At 38.8% G+C, this 25,223-nt stretch overlaps 1 protein-coding gene across 2 annotated transcripts in view; it reads right to left on the minus strand.

The window, feature by feature from the left end:
- Nucleotides 1-25,223, minus strand: part of Stim2 (stromal interaction molecule 2) — a 127,315-nt gene that overhangs the window by 11,894 nt on the left and 90,198 nt on the right. For both annotated transcript variants that reach the window (XM_041671467.1, XM_041671469.1), the window contains exons 4-7: nt 12,292-12,403; nt 11,205-11,320; nt 6,722-6,899; nt 5,904-6,081 (exon numbers count right to left, since the gene is read on the minus strand). In XM_041671467.1, the coding sequence (XP_041527401.1) occupies nt 5,904-6,081; nt 6,722-6,899; nt 11,205-11,320; nt 12,292-12,403 (584 nt within the window). The remainder of the gene's footprint in view (nt 1-5,903; nt 6,082-6,721; nt 6,900-11,204; nt 11,321-12,291; nt 12,404-25,223) is intronic.

Raw genomic sequence — 25,223 nt, forward strand, 5'->3', positions numbered from 1 at the left:
AAGTTGAAATATTTAGTTTTTGTATTTTATAGCTGTCAAGTTAAAAGAAATAAGGCACAGAGGAAAAAAATCTAGGGATTATACAAATTACTGATCACACTTTCCTCACAACGCATTTTTTTTTTTTTTTGTTACCTAGGATAGGAAGCAATGCCTGGAACCCAGTGGACTTCCTACTTCTCATTTCCTGATACTGTCTGTTATCTCTCGCGCTTCTCCTACTGTGGTTTGCTCCACCCTTTCTATCTCCACCACTGTCCCCAGACAGCAAGCAGAGGTTGACATGAATAGACTGTGAAAACGTCAAGAGAATCAGTTCTGGTCAAGAATATACTTGATTTTCCCTATGAGAAATTATGTATTGCCTACCCTGTAAGTATGAAGTATTTCTCCCACATGCCATTTAAGGGGGCCAGCCAATTAAACAACAATGACAATAAACATAATAAGATGTCTGAGGTATTAAGTATAATAAAAGCTAAGGAAGAAGTATCTAAAGAAAAGCCTCACTAACAAAGTGACACAGAAGGAAGAGAATCTGTTCTTAGAACTTACTTGTAAATCTAGACAGTGTACAAACTAGAAGATGTGAGGTGACCTATGGTGGGACTGGTGTGTGTAACTGAAAGCAGTCCCACAAAGCCGTGGGTGCACTGTGGAGCACGGGGCTTCTGGTACCCGACCCATAGCTGCAGGGCAAATGCTCTCACAAGCTAACTAAGGTAACTGAAGCTCCAATTCCTAAACTAAAGTGCAGAGGAATGTTTGATCTGAACAAACCCAACTTATTTAAATAAACTTTTCTGTTTGCCAGAATAAACTAAGAAGAGGACTACACAAACTTTTGATAAAGAAATAGAACAGCTGTTCAGCAGTGTGGAAAAATATTTTAAAACTCCAAAATTAAAAAGAAATCACAACATGACACAAGTCTATAAGTAAAAAAAAAAATTAAAATTAAAAAAACTGAAAGAGTTGTAATGTAGGACTTTAAAAAAAGGCTTTTTCAGTAGGAGCAACTTCTAAGGCAACACTCGCCTGGCGTGATTCATTGTGTAACATATATGGGACAATGTGAACTTAGTAAGAAGGTCGGCTAAGCTGTGTGGCGTCCCTGCTAATCTCTCAGGAAGAAAGAACTCAAGGCCAGGCCCTGCAACACGTGATCCTGCAAAACACCATAAGCAGACTGCAGCAGGTCTTTCCTCTCACAAGACTTTGAAACTAAAAATCCAGTGTAATTTAAATGTTCAGGATATTAAACACAGAATTTTTCTTCATGATATTCTATATAATACTATATTTCTCATAAGTTTATTTCTCTTATTTTAGCTCCATGATTTTGCACCGAAACTATGTATTTTGGGCATAAATTGAGGCTGAGCAATGCTCAAATTAACTGTTAATGTCTCAGTGAAATTTATGACCATCCAATATTAGCAACTGTTCAACAGCTATTATTCATAACTTTGTTATTTGATTGAAATCTTAACCTTCAGTTTGAGTTACATTGTTAGCCATGAGGATGGTCAAAGTCAAATTAGCTAAGAGCGTTTACAAATGAATCACAGATCTGAAAACTCTGCAATTCTGGCACATTAGAAACTAAAGAGCAGGAAGTAGAAACATGTCAGAAATAAACAGCCCATACACTTCAAACCTGGCTTCTAGACCGGATTTGACTGTATAAGTCTATGAAGCTTTGGCAAGATTCACACTTCTGAGGCTCACTCACTGTCTGCGACTTAGCCTGATAACATGAGATTTTTAGGAGCAAAAAAAAACCACGATGTGGAAACTATTTTAATCACATAAAATATAAAGTGGTAATATTAGTTAATCAAAAGTCTTCATTTAGAAAAATAATAGCATATGATCACTTTTGAAAGTATCTTCATTAGGAAAAAAATATGTTTCAAACTATATGGGATTGTAGGGTAACATATGTAATGTATATACATACATTAATTTCCCACTTTAATTACCTCAGTAAATGAAGCACTGAACAGCAGTATAGGAAAATACAGACTTGGAATAGGACACACAAAATCTTGCCTTTGCTGAATAACAGCTGTGTGACATAAGCTACTTAACCTCCCTAATATAAACTTCTCTATGCAGCACAACACAAGGGTTAATGCTCAGATAGCATTAACTGCTAAAAGTTAAAGCCACTGATAGCATAACCAAGAGCTTCTATACACTGAATACTCATAAGGTGGTATTTCTTATCAATAAAATCATGTTGGGCAGAGTTCTTCCTCAAAGACCTACTGCTTTCCTTGAAGGCATCTTTGACTCAGGATGACATGAGGATTATGTTTATACAAGCACAACTGGTACATCAAATTGCAGTGACCTTAGGGTATACAAAAAGCATGAAAAGCTCCCTGTATCCAAACCAGAGATAAAATGAAAGGCAGTTACTTATCAAACACTATTATTAAGGCAGTTAATGTTCATTTAGGGAAGAAAAGACATTTTCTTTAGTCTTTTGACATTTCTTTAGCGGCCACTGCTAAGTCCATGCTTCTGTAAATACTCCCCCATCAAGGACTCTATAAAGGAGTGGAATACAACTCATGGATCATTAAAATAAATAAGTGAAAAGACATGAAAGCAGAAGGACTAGATGGGAAGAAGGGATCAGTAGGAGAGGAACAGAAGTGGGGAGGAATGTGACAAAGGGGAAATAGACAAGATGACCTGAGAAAATTGGGAGCATTGGGGGGGGGGCAGAAGGGAAGGGGGAGCGGAAAAGGGGAGTGGGGAGGAAAACATGAGAGAACTGGATGATCAAGATGGGGAAAGGATAAAGAGGGGAAGCAAGGAAAGAGATATCTTCACTGAGGGAGCCATTATGGGGCTAGCGTAAAACAAGGCACTAGGGAAATTGCCAGGAATCCACAAGGATGACCCCAGCTAAGACCCTAAGCAATAGTGAAGAAGGTGCCTTAACTGGCCTTCCCCTGTAATCAGATTGATGACTACCTTAACTGTCATCATAGAACCTTCATCCAGCAACTGATGGAAGCAGATGCAGAGATTCACAGCTAAGCACTGGGCCGAGCTTCCGGAGACCAGTCCAAGAGAGGGTGGAGGCATAATACAAGCAAAGGGGTCAAGACCATGATGGTGACACCCACAGAAACAGCTGACCTGAGCTAGTAGGAGATCACTGACTCTGGACTGACAGCAGGGGAACCTGCATAGGACCAAACTAGGCTCTCTAAATGTGGGTGACAGATGTGTGGTTGGGGCAGTCTTTGCAGCTACTGGCAATGGGACCAGGATTTATCCCTAGTGATTGAACGGGCTTTCTGGAGCCCATTCTTTTTGGAGGGATACTGATGTGGGAGTGTCATATATCAAGCTGTTGATTTCATTGGTTAAGCAATAAAGAAACTGCTTGGCCCTCATAGGTTAAAACATAGGTGGGTGGAGTAAACAGAACAGAATGCTGGGAGAAAGAAGCCGAGTCAGTGAGTCGCCATGATTCTCCCACTCCTGGCAGACGCAGGTTAAGATCATTCCTGGTAAGCCAGCTCGTGGGCTACACAGATTATAAGAAATGGGCTAGTCCAGGTGCAAGAGTTAGCCAAGAAAAGGCTAGATATAATGGGCCAAGCGGTGTTTAAAAGAATACAGTTTCCGTGTAATTATTTCGGGGCATAAGCTAGAGCTAGCCATGTGGGCAGCTGGGTGCCGGGGACGCAGCCCCGCCGCTCCTATTACAACAGGATACCTTGCTCAGCCTAAATATAGAGGGGAGGGGCTTGGGCCTGCCTCAAAAGGATGTGTCAGATTTTGTTGACTTCCCATGGGAAGCCTTCCTTACCCTGAGGAGTGGATGGGGGATGGGTAGGTGGAAGAAGGGGAGCAGGAGGAGGGGAGAGAGTGGGACTGGGATAGGTATATAAAATGAGAAAAAGATTGTTTCAAAAAAATGATTTAAAATAAAAATATGTTATATCTGTATGAGAATGCCATAATGAAATCTACTGTTGAGAGTAATTAATATAAGCTAATAAAAAGAAAAATTATTATTATTTGTTTTTTTTTTTTTGGATTAGTTATTTCTTACAGGCAAAGTTAGATAATTAGCTAATAAGTTTTCGGTCATCCTAGAACAAGCCGAAAGTCAGATATCTTGGTGGGGTCAGGCCAGGAGTTCTCAAAAGAAACTGAAGGGCATACCCAGTTCTTGGACACACTATAATTTTGTTTAGGCCTTTACTGTTAACTTCTTGACTCTTTCCTATATCCTGTACAGAAAAGATTTGCCAGGAAGCTGGACATAACTACAAAGTATGTCTACGAGTCAATTTTAGCAGTTTTAAAGTATATTTTAATAAATTTTATTATATAAAAACTTACAAATAAAAAAATCATATACCAAAATTAACCAGACCCAAACTTAATGAACTTAAGTCAAAGAGAATTAAAATGTTTTTTCAAGAGAGAAGTATAATCAATGGCAGAAAAAAGTTCAGTCAAATTCTCCAAGAGAAGAAAACAGTGATATTCAATGTACACTTACTTAGCCATAGATTGATTAAGACTTATCATATGATTCTGATCTTTTACTTGACAATTGAATGAGAGAAAGCAGCACACATGGTATGCAAAGTGAGAGGTAGAATACTTAGGTTCATGTCCCTGCTTTGTAATTGAATAATTCTAAACAAGTCTCCCAATCCTCATTTTGTTTCTTAGTTTTTCAATCAATAAATGGCCAAGTCAGAAAAATGATATGGCATTATAGACATAGAGGTTAGCAGAATGTGTTCTCAAGGTGAAGGAAGGGCCACAGAACAAGAAATTCATGGCCTCTAGAATGGAAAAGGAAAAGAAACAGATCCTCCATACCGGCTCCACTAGAATAAGGCTTCAGACATTGTAGAGTAATAATAAATCTACATTTCATTATGCCACCAAGCTTGTAGTAATTTATCTCTGCGTGTCTTAGATAGAGTTTCTATTGCTGTGAAGAGACACCAAGACCATAGCAACTCTTATAAAGGAAAACATTTCATTGGGGCTGGCTTACAGCTTCAGAGGTTCAGTCCATTATCAACACAGCAGGACATGGTGGCATGCAGGCAGACATAAAGCTGGAGAAGGAGCTAAGAATTCTACATCTTGACCCATTGGCAACAGGAAGTGAGCTGTCTCACTGTGCATAGCTTGAGAACAGGAGACCTCCAACTCCACTGCCACAGTGACACACTCTCTAACAAAGTCACACCTCCTAATAGTGCCACTCACTATAAGCTTATGGGGATCAATTACATTCAAACTACCATACTGCAGGAAGAGGAAACTGATACACATGCATGCCATGAGATTTTTCTACAACCCTCTCTTCTCCAAAGAACTGTGAAATGTCTGAAAGCCTACTCTATCCTATTTTGAGTACCTGAGTGGAGGAAGCAGACATCATAAAGGACACCTTGGTAGATAAATTTGAAAATTTTTAGTAGATTGTATTCTAACAATCTACTAAGCCATCTAACAGGTTTCAAAGGAATGACTAATTGAAATCCTTAACATCTGCAGTCCTTGACTTTACAGAAGCCCAAAACTAGATGTCCTGTCTCTTACTGGGTGATATTAGAAACTCAGACTTACTATGGATATTAAATAAACACCTCAAGTAAACTCTAGGCAACAAACCTAACATGACCTTATGTTGTATGGAAAAAGAAACATGCTGGCATCTTCACTTTTCAGTTACCATTTTGTTATTTTTAAAATATGAATTCACCAATGCTGAAAAAAAATATTAGCTGAGGAAGTATACAATGAAAATAAATGCAGATACAGAAGATGGGACAAAAGAAAAAGAAAATGTTGGCCCTACACCTCGAGTAGCAATAGAAACCCTTTCTCAAGAACAGTACCTGCTCCAGCTCCTGTTCTGCATACTGGCGTCTGCTCAGCTCACACTCTGCGCCTTCCCTCAGCTCTCTCAGCCGACAGGCCTCCTCCTTGGCATAGTTGATTTCATCCATCATTTTTCGCTCTAGATTTTGCTTTTCTACAGCAACAGTTCTGTTTTCTTCCTGTGCCTTTTCAAGTCTTAGAGAACAATAACTTTTTTTTAAAAAATGCCTCATATAAGTACCCCAAATTTCACTTTTATGAAAAAAGAAACATTGCTTCAAAAAATATCATATTTTTAAAAATCAGAATTTTTAATAGTATTTCTATTGATCTTAAATTAGGGTATATATCAGGATATTTTCTGTTATTTTGGGCTCGAAGGACAAAGATTGCAGAAAACAGTTTCTGCAAAGATAATGTCCAAAAACATAAATATTTAAATATCTTTGAAAGTAAAATTCAACTACATTCTACCTATATCTGATTTACGTCTCTGATCTTCTACACATTTATTCCCAAACTGTAATTCTCTGAAAATACAAAATGCAATGAGCATTTATACCTAATATGAATGCTAATCTAAAATAAGTGGTTACATATACACTCAGGTAACATTTTTATAAGACATTTGTTTATGTGTATAACAAGAATTAAGACTGGTTTTAGTAATAAATTTTGTCTTACTTGGTTTTTTTGAGACAAGTTCTTAAGTAGCACAAGCTGACCTTGAAGTCACTAGCTATACAGTCAAAGATGCTCCTGAGAGGATCATCTTAGCGCTCCCTCTGAAGTGCTAGGATTCTCACACCCAGGCTGAGTGAGATGGTTTAGTTACCTCTCTTGTAAGTCCATGAGACTTTGCTCTGCAGTTTGTAAACTCTCTAGGTCTTTCATCATTTTTGCAATATGTTCCTTTGATGTCTTATTTTGTGTGTAAGCAAACCAACACCCTCCAACACCAATTACTATGGAAATAGTGAGAATAAAATCCTTCATCCAGTTATGAGGTGGGCCTACAAAAACAAAAGCAGATAGTTAACTTTTGAGTGTAACATAATATAAATATACAGAAAAGTAGATATCCAAAGTAAACAAAACTAAATATCTCCTTTCCCCAGATACAAATTCTAGCTTAATGAAATGAAAACTCTCCTTCAAAAATCAGTAGGCTTACCTTCCAACAATCAGTATACTAACTAGTATATGGGACCTGCAAAAAGGCAGTGAAAGTGGACATGGCCATATCAGCTCATTTTCTAATGCCCTGCGGGGAGAAGTCCCCACAGAGTAAAGAGAGCCCATGACTTGCTTCCATTTCCTTCAGTCAGGTCAGGTCACTACCATTGAGACACAAATTGGATAACCAATCATTCACCAAAAGGCACTTCCCCAAGCATGCAGTTATACAATAAATTACACTCATCAGCAGTCCGTTACCTTGGGGGATATACTACCCACCAAGCAGACATGACAATATTTTGTTAACCCACAGGGAAGTTACTTGCACCTCAAGAGTAGAGATCAGGAATATCCGAGCACCCATCAACTGGCAGAAAGCCTCTTCTCCCATACCCTCTACTAGTAACAAAGATTATCCACTACTCCACCATGTACACAGCTGAGAAGTCCTGCGTGTACATAGTTAGTGATGTGGGTCAAGTGGCCATTTGTTTGAAATACAGGGGTTAGGATAAGGGAAAGTGCAGGACCTTATTCCCTAGCCTACCAAAGAATAATGTCAACCCAGCACTGCAATATAAGGCAAAAGGCACCAGGGCTGTCTTCAGGAATATATAAAAGAAAAACCTCTAGTCAAATACCATTTTAACCTCGCCCTGACTGTCAATGCACACTAACTTTATAGGGACTAATCAGAAGAGAGATAGAGAGGGCTGGAGAGATGGCTCAGAGCCTTAGAGCACTGGCAACTCTTCCAGAGGTCCTGAGTTCAGTTCCCAGCAACCACGTAGTGGCTCACAACCATCTGTAATGAGATCTGGTGCCTCTTCTGGCATGGAGCTGTACAAGCAGGAGGAACATTGTATGCATAACAAATAAATAATCTTAAAAAAAGAGAGATAGATATATGATTTCTAATAAAATATAATGTAGTGTTTCAATGTTCCAAAGAAATACAATTTATAGTGGTAAATTGCCTGTCCTGGCTAGTTTTATGTCATCTTGACACAAGTTAAGTCATCTGAAAGGAAGGAACCTCAATTAAGAAAATTCCTTCATAAGATCAGGCTATAAACAAGTCTGTATGGCATTTACTTAATTAGCAATTAATTGATTTGGGGTCATCCCTGGGCTGGTTATCCTGTGTTCCATAAGAAAGCAAGATGAGCAAGCCATGAAAAGCAAGCCATGAAGAGCAAGCCAGGAGCAGCACTCCTCCATAGCCTGTTTGTCAGCTCATAGCTCCAGGTTCCTGCCCTGCTTGAGCTCCTGTCCTGACTTCCTTCAGTGATGAACAGTGATATGGAAGCATAAGCTGAATAAACACTGTCCTCCCCAGTTGCTTTGGTCATAGTGTTTCATCACAGCAATAATAACTAACGAAGTCATTGCCTAAACACTTAGTGCTCCTGCCACAAGACATTCTGCATGCTTCCTATGGAGAAACATAACAGAAACCTCAAGTTGCTAGCAAATCCATGGTTCATTCATGCCTGTCTCTATGCTAGAAAGTCTCAGTGCTTCATATTTCCAAAGCACACACCCTCACCTGCAATGCAAAACATGCACTGCAGGAAGCTACAGTCTCAAAAGGGATTGCTTGTAGTTCTGCTTCCAATTGGGAGGTTCAGCTCAGGTTTCATTTCAACCATAGCCCTATTCTGACTCTGTCTGAAATATAATCTCCAGGAATAACAATACGCAGATTGACCAGTCCCAAATTCCAAAGCATTACACACTGGAAAGGAGTTAAGTGAAAACTTCTTTAAAATGTATATTTTCATTTGACAACATGAATTATTATACAAAATCTAGCTTGGGCATTACACTATGGTACTTGCTCAGTCAAATGATAATTCCAGAACAAAAAAAATATTTAAAAGATAATACATCATTAATTTCTTAGCTGGTTTGCTTATTAAAGTGCACATTTAACAATATTTTAAAAACAATTTGATAATACCATATTCTCTGGATTATGAAGTAGCCTGTTCCTATGTAGACAAAAATCTCTACCTTTAATTCCTGTTTTTACTAATCAGCTCCTAGGAAAAAGACAAAATTTCACACAAAACAATCATGTAGTGGATTCAGTCAAGGACTTAGGGCAAGGAGCAAAGTTCAGGGATCCTGGGCATTTTTAGCAGGGCTCTCTACTTCCTCTTTTGTAATGCCCACCAGCTCACAAAGGAATTCTGGTTGTTTTAACAACTGCTCACTTAGCTCCAGCCAAAACAGAATCATGATCAGTCAGGTGATCACTGAACCATTCCCTTCAGCCTTCAGTATAAGAGCCCATCTCAATCAGTGTTAACAGGTACACTCCAGGATCCAGGGAGAAATAACGTTAGTTTCCTAATCTGTATTCTGTAAAATGCCATACTCTTGTATTAATTTTGTTATTCCTTTTAGGATTCTGAAACAATAAAACAGAATTCTTCTAAAATATATACTGTTCAAACACTTCCTCCAAACATTTTTAGAAAATTTTTATTAAATAAACATATTAAACTTCCCTTCTGGGAAAAAAATATTCCTGTCCAACTTAAAATTTTTAAATAAAAATATGTCATAACAGTTTCCTACACATTCCTTTTCAGATCAATCAAATAACAGTGTCCACCTGGTGTTCCTACTAGACTTGTGTTCCTTCTACAGCTTCAAGGGATCTCTGCGTCTCATCTACATCTTCAAAATTCTTTTCCTGGTGGCTAGTGACACTGTTAGGACTTACTACTGGTGTCATCAGAATAGTTAAACTGCCATATTCTTAAGGGTGAACATCCAGCTGAATTAACTTCAACAGTCACAATACTCCAACATTTTTAATATAGAAATCTAAATTATCACCTAGCCAGTTTCACAGATTTTTCCATTAGTAACTACTTTTTTATATTCTATTATCATTTTATTTCAAATTAACAGGGTATAAAGTTCCAACATTTTCTTCTCTTAGAGAAGTTGATAAAGTAAATAATGTTAAAGTCAAGTTAGATATGCAATTAGTTCCTGATTGATTTCTTTCCATGTAATTATCTGGAGTGGGAGATCCAGAACATTTACCAAATAATAAAATGCTCACTAAGTTGAATGAATTATAAAATTAAAGAGAATACAATCTGATTCCAAAGCATCACAAATTTATTATACAAATGTCTTGAACATTCCGCTAAAGAGGAAAGCACAGTCAGAAGGCCCAGGGAGAGCCCCAGGTGATACTGTTGCTCACAATCTAAGATCACACTTGAAGAACAAGTACAGTCTACCCGTTACAGGCCTTCCATGAGCTCCCAAGGTCCAAATGAAGAGCAGAAGGAGGGAGAACATGAACAAGGAAGTCAGGATCACGAGGGGTGCATCCACCCACAGAGACCGTGGGACTGATCTAATGGGAGCTCACCAAGGCCAGCTGGACTGGGACTGATGGAGCATGTGATCAAACCGGACTCTCTGAACATGGCAGACAATGAGGGCTGATGAGAAACCAAGGACAATGGGACTGGGTTTTGATCCTACTGCATGTACTGACTTTGTGGGAGCCTAGCCAGTTTGGATGTTCATCTTCCTAGACCTGGATGGAGGGGGGAGGACCTTGGACTTCCCACAGGGCAGGGAACCCTGACTGCTCTTAGGACTAGAGAGGGAGAAGTAGGGGGTGTTGGGGGAGGGGGAAGTAAATGGAGGAGGGAGAGGAGGAAGAAATTTTTAATAAATAAAATTTAAAAAAAAAAAGAACCAAGAACTTCATATCCCAAAAAAAGATAGGCATGACCCTCTTTTGGTGTTTAGCAGTAAACACAAGTCCACAAAGCAAGCTAATAATGAAATTAGCATTTGTATAAAAGATCCATCATCATTGCTAGCTCAGCTGTGATGTTTCCTAAAGGCCTTCTGCACACTGCTTTCTTGGAAAGAACATGTATAACTACTGAGAAAATTTTAAAATTACTTTTACTTAGTAACTACTTTTGAAAATTCATGTTTTTATGGCAGAAAAGCTCATCCTATGAGCCATATTTCCTTCACAGTCAGCAAGTGGCTCTTCTTGTTGATCTGCGCTTCTCCATTCTGTTTTCTTCCTCAACACAGGGATAGGCAGACTACACTACTGGATCACACTGAATGAAAGAGATACTAACGTGTCAAAGGCCCGAACAAAACCACATCTAGTGCTTTGAGTTGAAGTTTCTGTCGGTGACTCCGGTCGCTGATTTTCAACTGGGAAATCATAAATGAAGTTTCATGAACTGCTATCCTGTACACAGAAAAAAGTTCATGTAATAAACAAAGTATTTCTAATATACAAATTTCAATACACAAGCAACAATATTTACTACTTCACAGCCTGGTGATCACTGTTGAGAGTTCATCTGAATCAAGAGTTCATCTGTATGAAGCACACCACACTTCAGAAACCCTTTCATAAAACTTAGCTACTGGAAGCCTTCCTTGGGGTGATAATTGGGTTGCTATAATGATGAGCTGCTCTTTTCTAAAGTTACTTTCTATTATAACTTACTGCAATTGAGAAATTTATGAAATGCAGTATTTCATAATAATTACCTAATGGTGGCATTTTCACAAAGAAAAATAAAATAGTTATGGGACTTATTAAACATTTTTAGCAGATGTTAAACAGTTCTTACTTTAAGAGCTTTTAGTTAGCAGTAGTTGAAAAAGCTCCCGCTATACTCTTAGTGCTTAACTTCTTAAGATGAAAACCTAAATGGAAGATAAGAAGCCTTCTTGGGTAGGTTGAGGGGTGGAGGGATTCATGCAATATGCAATCCTTCAGTGAGTTAGGAGGAACAGGCAAGAGACACTTGAACTTAGAAATAAAGAAGGTGGAGAAGGAAAAGTTTAAGTCATGTATACTCAGAAGCTTGGGAGCCAGCTAACCTGATATGCACAAACACTGATAACAAAGAGGCCCTGTCTTAAACAAGGTCAAGTTACAGAACACCATCTAAGGTCGTTCTCTAACTTCTACACACATGTGCCATCTACATGTACCCACACTCATGCCCCAAATACACATACATATATATGAATGCACAAAGAATAAAACTATAACAAGAAAATAGATAAAATACTTAAAACAGATATATTTATAGTATTTCTTTTATGCCATCAGCCCCAGAATTATCTGCAGGTTCAGAACTGAAAATTGGCGTCATCTAAAATATACTTCTCAATGTGTGAAAAAGCAATCTGGGTACCACTGACCTGGGAAGTGTTGTTCCCTTCACATTATTATCCCTAAAATTCTTCTCATATTGCGGAAGTTCAACAAATTCTACCAACCACTGCAGGGTATCCTCAACTGTCCAATTATGAACTGCAAGACAGAAAGGAGGTATATTTTAAAGCACACTGTTCTCAAAATTAAAAGCTGTACACATCTATATAACTTTAGGGGAAGCAACGATGGAATATTAAATTTTCAATTAAATTCAATAAACAGTACTAAAATAATATCTAGCACTCTATGGTAAACTCAAAATAATGAGACCTCTACTTGTTTTCCTAAAAACAGAATCTAAAACAGAATAAAAACATATAAAACATATAAAAACAATTAAGGCAAATAGCAGTAAAACTAGTTCTAAAATAAGTATCAATACAGAGCTTTTTTTTTATATTTATTTATTTATTATGTATACAATATTCTGTCTGTGTGTATGCCTGCAGGCCAGAAGAGGGCACCAGACCTCATTACAGATGGTTGTGAGCCACCATGAGGTTGCTGGGAGTTGAACTCAGGACCTTTGGAAGAGCAGGCAATGCTCTTAACCACTGAGCCATCTCTCCAGCCCCAATACAGAGCTTTTAAAGGATGAAATAATCCATTTTTCTGGGTATAGATAACTTAACAGATACAGATTTGACTGACACGTCACCTAGCCCATTAATGCATACAATACTATGAAATGCCCTCAAAAAACCAGGTCCAACCTAAGCATCACAGCATATGGTTGTGAACAAGATGTGGGAAACCTTTGCCCCTGTGGAAGCTAAAATCCAAAGACTCCGGTAGGACAACTTAGAAATAAAGGATGGGGAGGAAAAGTTTAAATTATGTTAGTCATTAAGGAAAATGGGGAAGGGAGAAATCTCATGTGCATACACACAGAAAAAGGGTGGAGTGATAAGCCCTCGGAGTTGACTATATCAACTAAAACCTAAAATAAAAACTCATAGAAATTCTGAAGATCTGAAAGAAAAATACCCCAACCAGAGAGAAATGCTAACATCAAAGTCCTGCTGGGTTTTTTTTTTTTGTTTTGCTTTGCTTTTTTTTTTTTTTGGTTTTTGTTTTTTTGGGGGGTGTTTGTTTTGTTGTATTGTGTTTTTTTGAGAAATAGGCAGGAAGTCAGAACACATTAGGAAAGGCTGGATTTGAACACAGACGAACTAACCATAAACTCTGTACTTCATTGAAAATAACAACTAAGAGCAAAGATATAAAGAAGTCAAAAGCCCTAAGAATCAAGTCAGAGGCTTTTGTCTGCTTGCAGTGTGTAATGGGCTACAATGAGTTTATTATCCAAGGGAAGGCTGTGAGTGTGCTTGAGAAATGGAGAGTTGCATATTATGTGCATTTAATCTGAGGATTTGGTGTTTACAGACCACACAGGAGGGCAAATGGGGCTGAAGGCAACAAGGAAGCACTGAGCACAGCGCTGTGAATCCATCTGTGCACAAACGGATCTAGGAAAAGAGCATTCTCATAAATTACAGAAAATTCTGAATTCATATTTGCATGCAATTTTTTTTCACAGTATGCCTTTTACAATGTGTTCTTTAAAGAAAAAACCTGAACGAATCATAATTAACAATAAAAACTTTATTTTAAAACTGTATTGCTAAGTGGCGATTTTATACTGAGACACAGCTGTTTCTCATGTTCTCCTCTTGATAGAGCTCTGTCATAATGCCTGTATATGGGCCTGAGGCTGCTGGATCCATGGAGCCAAACAAAGGAGGCTACCAGCCAAGGAGCTCAGGCCTGGATGCCTCCTGCTGAATCTAATCCAGTCAAAGTAGGCTTTTTACACGAAGGCTTCTTCCTTCTGGGATGACTACATGGAGAACTGCCCCATCTGACTGCCAAGAAACCCACAGCACAGCTGCACTGCACACACCCACACAAACTCAAAGCCAGGAAAACAAGAGAAGATTCTCTTTGACTTTTAATTTTTCAATAGGAAAAGTCCTGATCAAGCGATCCAGCATATCAAATACTGCCACAATTTCCATGGAGGCCAGATTCAAAGGAAGAAAATCAAATAAAGAAGGGACGAAATCGCTACTACTCTACTTGAGTAGACAGTTGTGCTGATTCTAAAGTAGCTTTGTTTGTAGAACTAGTTTTCTTTTGAACGTATCTTTAAAATAAGACAAAATTACTCGAGGAGAAAACTTACTTTGCCACTTGCTCTCTGGGTTCCTTGAAGATGCCTCGCAAATACCCTTTCATTTCTTCTCATGACCAGGACTTGGGTCTTGTATTAGTTTACTCTGCTCCAAAGACTCATTCTTACCCATTTTATCCTATCATCGCCTGTATTTTGTTGAACCTTCCTTTCTTAGCTAAAACTTCACCTCTTCATAAATCATTCTGGACTTCTTTTCTCACAGAACTTAATAAGTTACAATTATCTATAAGAAAAGGAATTCTTTCAGTATCTGCTTATCCCACTAAAAAACAGGTAGGTCCCTTGCTGAGCACTCTATGCTAAGCATGCATGCAGCAATTATTGTAAATTTAGTGCTATGTAAACGGAAGCAGATCAGACTTAAAGGGTAAGTACTACAAAATCTATTCACATTTCAATGAGGAAACTAACAAAAGTTTGTTTGCATAAGAAATCCTCAATGTTAAAGAGCTCTCTGAGGCTACCCTGTCCCTTCTGCCCACCTGTAACTGAGCTTCTTCAAGCTACGCGGCTGACGTGTACCTACACCAGAGGGCAAGCAGTGAAAGGCACATTTTTAAAAATGCACTTAGCAATTTATTCAGAGTTTGGAACTGCTAACAAAATATTTTTGCTCTAAATTGTGGCAAGTGCTATAGATTGTTGTTTCAGTGATGTCTGCAACTAGTTCCAACACTAATGAGGAGAACTCTGGGATGGGAAGAGACGTATCAGGCTGCACTGTACAGCCAGTCACAGCACCATTACAGATGAACTCTTTAATTCAGGTTCACTTTTTAAATAAGCACACCAACAAATTGATCTATGCTAGCTTTAAAACCCTGTCTTTACAACTCCATTATAAAAAAAGAGGGCTGCTATCTGAAGCACCACAAATTAAATAGTCAACCAAGAACACTTCATTACAGAATGCTGACAGGGAAAATCAAATTCTAAAAGCAGCCAGGACACCAATAAAAACTGCTGCTAACATTAACTATCTACTACATCCCAGATTTATGAATGTTATTTCACACAGACACTGAAGCAACTCTGTAGTGAGCACTTTTATTCCCACGCTGAGCCTATGCTTGTCTCAAAGTAAATAAAGCTCTTAATTAGGTATAACAAATTAGTAAATGGCCACAGTAGGTTCCGGACTAAGCTGTTTCAAGCACTGCTGACCACTGTGCAGCAGCATCCCCTATGGCCCTCACGATCTGCAGCTTTTTAAATGTGCTGTGTCCTCTATCTCCTGCCACTCTTCAACTCAGAACAGCTTTCCTTTCTTCCGTCGTCCTTAACTCTTAATGGCTCAAATTAGGAAATCCTTCCTGCAGACATTTTGCCTACCACCCACTCCAATATTATAGCTATCGTCCTTTGTGTTCTTTCGTCATCTATACACGCGTCTACCAGGAGACTAACCAAACGCACATGCGATTGTCCTCAACCAACTTGCTCTCTGGATGAGGAGTGCTAAGAGACTAGGAACTTACTCTTTTTTAAAAAAAGTGTTTGTACTATTTACTGTATGTGTGTGTACACGTGTGCAAATAAGTGTGCATGTGTGTGTGTGTGTTTTAGATGTGGAGGTAAAGAACAATTTTCAAGAGTCAGTTACCTCCTTCTACCTGTGGGTTTCAGGAATAAAAGTCAGACTTGGCAGCAATTCCCTTTACGCGCTTTGCCAACTTGTCAGCCTAGAAACTTATTCTTTTATTAAAATGCCATTCCTTTGATTAAGGAATTTTTGTTTAATATGCACCTACTCATCCATTTTTACTTGTACCCTATAATGACAGTGAAATGTAGCTGTCTCTAGATTCCGTAACAAGACACCTGGCCAAGCAATCACACATATGGTCACACAAGTCTATCAACTGACACGTGTGAAACATGCTCATAACTGTTGTACAATATTATTCAACTATGCAAAGGAGTGCTACATTTGTTTATGATGCAGAATATAACTGTGCAAAGTTGTATTACTTTTGTTTATGCTGCATTTGTTTAATTGTGAAAAGATGTGCTGTATTTGTTTCACCTTGCCTGCCTAAGGCACCTGAGAGGTCAAATAAAGAGCTAAATGGCCAAAAGCTAGGCAGAGAAAGGATAGGTGGGACTACAGGCAGGGAGAATAAATAGAAGGAGAAAACTAGGCTCAAAAAAGAAGAACCAGGAAGAAGAAGAAAAGGAGAGAATAAGGGAGATGCCCAGAGCAAGAAGCCAGGCAAAGGTCAGCCAGACACAGAGAAGCAGTGAAAGGACAATATACCGAAGAAACATAGGAAAGCCCAAGGCTAAAGGTAGATAAAGAAATACAGGTTAATTTAAAAGAGCTAGCCAGAAATGTCCCTAAGCTAGGCTGAGCATTCAAAACTAATAATGGGAGCTGGTTGGTGACCAAAAAGAAAAATCCTGGTACTACCAACATGAGATATTTTTTTCTTAGAAATTTAGGATTAATAGCATACAAGCACAGAATGTTATCAACAAGTAATCTACTACAAGTGGTTGCCTCAGTGGACTTGTGGCTCTCTATGAGACGTCAATTATACATGGGGCTACTGAAGTTGGAGGGAGCAATAGTGATGTGAATTTTTCATGATAGAAAATATGACTGTGCATGGGAAGAAACACTCTAACAACCTGAAAATAATATTTCAAAGAGCCAATACATTTTATACATTTTCTTCCCTTTTTTTCTTGGTGACACCGTGTTTCTCTTCCAGAACTTACTAGTAGAACACGTTGGCCTCATACTCACAGAGATCCGCCTGCCTCTGCCTCCTGAGTACTGGGATTAAAGGTGTGCACCACACTTGGTGAGGGTTCTGAAGTGCAAGAATGGTAGGAAAAAGGATGCTGAGTAGAATCAGAACTTCAGGAAAGATGAGGCTCTAGTATAAGATGTGGAAGGCCAGACAACTGGAAATTAAAAAACAACTCTTTTTTGCTAACAGGACAATTTCTATAGTTCCTCAGCTTGAAAAAAGAAAAGAACTTTGTTGCTGCAGTCCCCTTCTACTCTACTTGCCAATCCTACCATACAAAGCTTTTTTTAGAACAGCTCATGATAAAGATGAAAACCAGGCCTAAAAGCAAAAGCTTTCTCAAAGTGCAAGGTTCAAGAAATGAGAATTAAGAGATAGGAAGTGGTAGATACATTCACCAACAGAGGCCATATTGCCCCGACTGAAACAGCCTTCTAAGAAAGACATGAACAATACATAGGGACACAGGCAGGTTACAACTAGGTTAGAACTGGATGAAATGCTCTAGCTGGCAGAGATCTCTACCCCTGAATTTCTATGGTATTTATTGTTTCTACAAAATGGCATAGCATATGAGCTGCCTTATTTTGCTAACTTCCTGCTAACATCTCATGTCATACTATATTGAGCTTCCATACCACACAAGATACTATTATATTCCTACATAAAATTACCATTTAAGTATTTAATGAGTGTGTAACATCCTTCCTTTAAAAGGAATCAGTTTTAGTTTGAATTATATACTTGTGACCCAGGAGTGGTAATAAAAATAAACAATACTGCTCTCAGAGTATCTCATCTCTGATGAAAGCAGCACTACAGAATCCTTGGTTCTAGAAAAGATCCCACCTAGAACATAATGGGGCACAAATGTACAGTTGTTGGTTGAAAGGAGTATAAGAAAAGGCTTTTGTGCTTTTGGTCCATTTCCTAGCTTAAGTACACCTGATATACCAATCAGTATGCTGTGAAATCAAAACTACAAGAATGAACTATATAAATAATTTGTTCCTTTCATCCACAAAAGACAATCTTATAAAGCCAACACAGTCAGTACTCTTAGTCACACTTACATTACATTACAGTCCTAAAAAAGTTTATAGTTTATTGAATATAAATATTAAGTTAAAATTTCCATTCATGCTAGTTCTCTAAATCTTAAAGATGTTCATAAAATCACCAAAATACTAATAAAAATATCATCTAACCATAAAGCATATCTGTGTCTAAAGATATGTTGGTAATTGCCAATATGTTAACCTAAAAGATTCCCATGACTTAATTCATGAAATTAAACAATACTAAGACATAATATTATAGTATATATGATGTGGGAGTGTCATATATCAATCTGTTGATTTCATTGCTTAATCAATAAAGAAACTGCCTTCCCTGACAGGTTAGAACATAGGTGGGTGGAGTAAACAGAACAGAATGCTGGGAGGAAGAGGAAGTGAGCTCAGATGCCATGCTCCCCTCTCCCGGGCAGACGCGATGAAGCTCCAACCCAGGATGGACGTAGGCTAGAATCTTCCTGGTAAGCGCACCTCGGTGCTACACACATTAATAGAAATGGGCCAGGCAGTGTTTAAATAAATACAGTTTGTGTGTTGTTATTTTGGGGTATAAGCTAGCCAGGCGGCCAGGAGCCGGGCTGTGGGAAGAGGCCCGCAGCTCATACTACATATATATATATATATATATATATATATATATATATATATATATATATATATACTCAGAGGTAATACTATAATTTTTGGTTTTTAGATCAGGAAGCTGTAGATCAGAGAGTTTATAAACAATTCCCAAATTAATACTCCAAATAGGTAGTGTATAAATACCAAAATTACTGTAGGCTTCAAAGCTCAAACTATTACCATCATGTTCTTCCTCCTCTCCATATCTTTCTTCATTCTCAGAAAATTTCAAACCACAGTCTTATTCAGGGCTGGCTGTGCTAGAGCTTCATCAGAACAGGTTTATAATTCTGCATTTAACTTTTACTAGCTCTTAGCTGCTGTACCATACATGACCTTAGAGTTAAGGTGCTCTTGGTGTTAAGAAGCAACTGATAGAAGAGTTATTTGGACAGACCCACTTCTGATGGGTCCGTGCTATGTAGGCCCATATTTCTACATGGTGTGACAGCCAGGCTCTCAGGCCATAGTTAGTACCTGAGGTGGTTACGTACACTTCCAGATAGGCTGTCGCTACCCTAACAAAGGGTCAGGATGTTGTTTTGCTCCTTCTTTGTAATTTGGAGGATGCCTAAAAAGAAGTGTCAGCCTATGTGACAGCAAGCATAGGTAGATGTGGACATGACTGAAGGCCATTCACCTGGTTACCTAGGAAACAGAATGCTAATAAATTTACCCCTCAGTTTACATTTTGGTATAAAGGCTGTTTGGAGAATAAACTAGAGGAATTTTCAGGATGTGAACTCAGGATTTCATGAGGGACCACTGAGAATGTCCCTCCCGATAAAGCCATGTGAGTTGCGTCTTTAATCCCGTGCCTCCATGCCGGTCCACAGAAATAATTTATGGTCCAGGCTGCTACCAGACAACGACAGTGCTGGAAAACTAAATACAGTATTTTCGATTATTTCATGAAAACATGATGTGGGAGTGTCATATATCAATCTGTTGATTTCATTGGTTAAGCAATAAAGAAACTGCTTGGCCCTCATAGGTTAAAACATAGGTGGGTGGAGTAAACAGGACAGAATGCTGGGAGGAAGAGGAAGTGAGCTCAGAGAGACTCGACAGCTCTGCTCTCTGGAGCAGAGACACCATGCCCCGCTCCCGGGCAGACACACGCGATGAAGCTCCAACCCAGGATGAACGTAAGCTAGAATCTTCCCGGTAAGACCGGTGCTCACTAAGACCGGTGCTCACAGATTATTAGAGATGGGTTGATCGGGATATCAGAATTAGCCAATAAGGGCTAGAGCTAAAGGGCCAAGCAGTGTTTAAAAGAATACAGTTTCCGTGTAATTATTTCAGGGCATAAGCTAGCCGTGCAGGCGGCCCGGGTGCTGGGGACACAGCCCCGCCGCTCATATTTCAACAAAAACAACCTTATAAAATACCAAAAGGTTTGTAAGAGCACTAGGGAAGAGAAATCACAAAAGAAATGATATTTTACGTTGTCCATTAGAAAATGTTTTGACATTTCTATAAAATTCCAAAGACATGATGGCTTGAAAAATGTTTGAAACCATTAACATATTTACAAAAATATTCTAAAAGGATGTATTTAGACAGAAGTTATCAAAATTAAATTCAATTTCAAATGAAGACTTTCACGTTACCACGCCTCAAGAGTTCTCTTTACATAACTTCTCACAGGAAGCTTCAACTAACCTAAGCTGTAAAAAGGCAGGGCTCCGATAATAAAATTTTAATTAAACACGATATAAACATGAGAGAAAGCAACCTCTTATGAAGGGTAGAAAAGCTGCAGGCCTACTGCATCTTTCCTCAGTTGGTTTCATGGACTATGTACAGTAGTCACCTGTGAGTGACACTCCTGACAGCCAGTTGCCCGGAGAAAGGTTTGTGTTTAGAACAGAGCCAGAATATAAATTCCTAGTTGCATGTCAACCAGTAGGACATGTCTCTGGCATGGATTAAATCCCTGCATCATGCTATATTTGGACACGTAGAGTCACGCCCTGCACCTGGGAGGTTCAGAGAGTAGTAGTTGTGTGAATACTTCTATATATTTGCTTTGCATCATGTAAGAACTGTGTAGGACTTTTTAAAACATAAAATGACATTAGCAAATTTCTGGATATTCAAAACTTAAAAACTATAGGGATATCCTGTTCCCAATAGTAATTACAGCTATACAGGGTTTTGTAACCTTTTTCTACCATAAACCAAAACAATTATTTAAACTATGTATATTACCAGTGGTTACTCCTATAAAGACAGTGAGAGGTAACAAAAACATAACAAAGAAATGAACTCAGAGAAATACTGAGTCCCTAAACCTGTAACAAAATGTAGAAATGATTCATTCAAATATACTATCTGAACATTACTAGGTTTATATTTTAAATCACAAATGCAGGAAATAAAACACTGAATATGCAAATTCTTGAGTGTTTTCTCTAGAAATGACTCAACAACAGCAACATGCTCAATGGCTGTAAGAAAAAACATGCTTAATCCAGTTTTCTTAAACATCTTTGTGTGTCATAGAACAAATTTATTACCTCAGGAACAGAGTAGCTAAATGTTTATGCATTTTACCCTTCATATTCAGATTTCTTCTTTTAATAATGAACTGAGATAATGGCAAGACGGCTTACATTTAAGAACAGTTGTTACTCTTTCAGGGGACCAGAGTTCAGTACCCTCCACCCATATCAGGTGAGTTAACAACTGCCAGTCACTCCAACTCCTGGAGGTCTGCTGCCCTCTTCTGGCCTCCACAGGCACTGACAAGGTAAGTCTTTCTAGCTTTGTGTGTGTGTGTGGGGGGGGGGGTGTATTTTGAGACAGGGTTTCTCTGTAGCTTTGGAGCCTGTCCTGGAACTAGCTCTTGTAGACCAGGCTGGCCGCGAACTCACAAAGATCCTCCTGCCTCTGCCTCCCAAGTGCTGGGATTAAAGGCGTGCGCCACCACCACTCAGCTTCTTTTTCTTTTTTTAAAATACTGTTTCATATCAAATGAAATACTCTTTCAAGATCGGCATTGTTTCCTTTACCTGGATATTCTCGACATATCAACAACTGTGAAGTACTTAATAAATGAATTGTGGGTACATGAATATGACACAAATGATTCTATTAAACAAACATGGCAAACAGGAAGAAGTTAATTTTGACTGATTTCTCTTAATGGTATTTCTAGATAAAGCAACAAATTTCTTCTAAAGTGTGGCTATGTCATAAAGTGATGAATATGCTATTTTCTAAAAAATATATCAAGCAAAAATTATATTTTTAAGTACTAGCTTTAGAAATGCTTGCTTTCATTTTGTGTCACTTTCTTTCCTCTTCTTTTTTTAAGTCTTAAAAAAATGGCTTCTTTGTGAAAATAGCAGGTGATACTGGTGTAGCACGAGGTCCCAGAGGACCTGGAGGCCAACAAAGTTTCCTCAGATTTAGCTCTTGGAGGGAGGGCCAAAGATAATGAGTAGATCCCATATCAACAAACTGTGCCACCTGGTGATATGAAGATCAAGTTCCTGGAGGAGACATACCTGTTCTCCCTGCCCATTATGGATTATGAGATTATTGACTTTTCCCTGAGAGTATTTCCAAAAGACCAGGTTCAAGGATTTGTCACTATTGGGGTGTGGTGATTTGAATGGAAATGGTCCCCATGGGCCATAGGGAATGGCACTATTAGGAGGTGTGGCCTTGTTGAAGGAAGTATGTCACTGGGGTTGGGCTGTGAGGTTTCAAATGCTCAAGCCAGTGTCACTTTCTCTTCCTGCTACCTGCAGATGCAGAACTCTTAGCCACGTCTCCAGCACCATGTCTGCCAGCATACCTCCATGCTTCCTGCCATAATAATGAACTAAACCTTGAACTGTAAGTTAGTCCCAATTAAATGATTTTCCTTTATAAGTTACTATGGTCATGGTGTCTCTTCACAGCAATAGAAACCCTAACTAAGATATGAAAATTACAATGGTCGTGCTGGTCTTGACGTTAAAAGCTTCAATAAGGCAGCCACTGCCATCCAAAGGGCCATCATCTTGGCCAAGCTTTCCATCATTCCTGTGGGGACAGGCTACTGAGGAACAAGACTGGTCAGCCCCACACTGTTCTATGGAAGATGATAGGCAGTGGTGGCTCTGTCCTAGTGCATCTCATCCCTGGCCCTGGCATCATCTCTGCTATTGTGCTCAGGAAGCTGCTGCTGATGGCCGGTACTGATGACTGCCACACATCAGCTAGGGGCTACAATGCCACCTTGAACAATTTTGCCAAGGCCACCTTTGATGCCATCTCTAAGCTATCTGACACCCCCCACCGCAAACCTCTGGAAAGAGACTGTGTTCACCAGGACTTCTTATCAAGAATTCACTGACTATCTTGTGAAACCTGCACCAGAGTCTCTGTTCTGAAGACCCGGGCTCCAGTTGCGGCCACCACATAAGGCACAAGAAAAACAAAGTCAATTAAGTATGTTAAAAAAGAATCTTTATACAGTCCACTTACTATTTCTTCATACAGCAAATATTTACCAGGCACATGGTAATTAATATTAGGTGCTGGATAAATAAAATACTGGGATCCAAAAATTATCAGGACTATCACAGAACATGATATAACAAAATACATTCATTTTTGAGGGAGTCAAACACCCCCCCAACTCAAAAAAAAAGGAAAAAAATTCTAAGAAATCCTTCTTTTAAAGGCCAGTGAACTAAAGAGGTACAAACAGAGCTTTCACTGCTCACTATCACATCAAACATTTACAACCTGAAAGTCCTGTTTTCCTTAAAAATTGAAAATCCCACCAATTCCAATGGCAGAGTCTTGCTAATTTTACTCACAAAATTTTGTCTGATCTCCAACTACATGAGACTTTTCCTAGTACATTTTGCATTTTAAAATCTAGTGGTTCATAAATATTATTAGCTATATTTACTTGGTATGGAATGTTTTAGGTTTTGTTTAGAATATATAGTCATGGTTTAATGTTATTGTGGCAAAAACAACTTTTAGGAAAAGTTCCCTCAATTCTGAGCAGTGGCACAATGGTTAAAATGCTAAGTTACTAAACAAGCTCATTTACAGAGGACCTTTGTTTGTCAGCAGCTCAGCAGTTAGTTACATAAGACGTGCAAACTAGGAATAAAGTGCTCCAGTAAACAAATCCACACTGACAGACTCACTTACCCAAAGACGTGAACAGTGCCCTCTAAGGCTTCCTCCAACTTTTCTCCAAATCTCAACATCTTTCTATTGCTCAGAAGTAGCCAAGTTCCGCATATGGATGAAAAGAAAGTTACTGCTGACCAGCACCTATGCAATGGGATAACAGCCCTATCATGGCAGCAGCCCACACAAGGCAGGGTCTGGAGTGAGGCAGCAGCAGCAGTCTGATGGGGTCAGCAAAAGGACTGTAAACAGGGGGAAGGAGGAAGTAAACATGCTGGGGATAACAGCCTATCCACTTTATTGTCAATGAAGGGAGATACAAACAGTGAAGCGTTAAGTTAAAATCACTCAATAGTGTTGGACTGAAATTAGAGGTATAAATAATCACATTGAGCCCATGGGTTTTTTTTTTTTAACTATTTTTTCTTATTTTACATACCAATCCCACTTCCACTCTTTCCCCTCCTCCCGAGTCCTCCACCTTCACCCCCTTTATCCTCCCCTCAACCACTACTCAGAGAGAATAAGGCTTCCCATGAAAAGTGAATAAAATCTACCACATAGCTTTGAGGCAACATTAAGGTCCTCCCCACTGTATCTAGGCTGAGCAAGAAATCCCTCCAAAGAGAATGGGCCAGTACAGTAGGGATTTTTAATTAAGAAATATAAATGAGCTGTAATGCTTAAGTTTGACCACTGAGAAATCTAAGACTAATATCCTAGGAGCAACATTCTTTCTAGAATCTTAATTTCTAAATAAGCATCTACTAAAATAATCAGTGTTTCCAAGACTGGCACTGAGAATCAACATGATGCATCTATAATACCTTCTCGGGTCAAAAAGGAAGGGATCAAGAACAGAGGGGATCATTTAAGGTTTACTAAAGGCAGCATAGAAGACCACTTGCCAACACTGGGCATTTGAGCATCAAAGTAAGACTTGCAAAATGAAAATCCACAGAATAAAAGAGAAAAGTTGGCATCAATGGCAGTATGAGCGAATGCATGCAGACATGAGTCTTCAAGAGCCAGTGAGACACTGTGGTTGCTCTTTCCCAGGGGCTACTTCCAAGACATGTCTATTATCAACCAGCATCCTCACAGGACAAGAT

Source organism: Microtus oregoni, unplaced genomic scaffold (assembly GCF_018167655.1).
Source record: "Microtus oregoni isolate MIOR12 unplaced genomic scaffold, Mior012 000021F_ref0000039, whole genome shotgun sequence".
Taxonomy (NCBI): Eukaryota; Metazoa; Chordata; class Mammalia; order Rodentia; family Cricetidae; genus Microtus; species Microtus oregoni.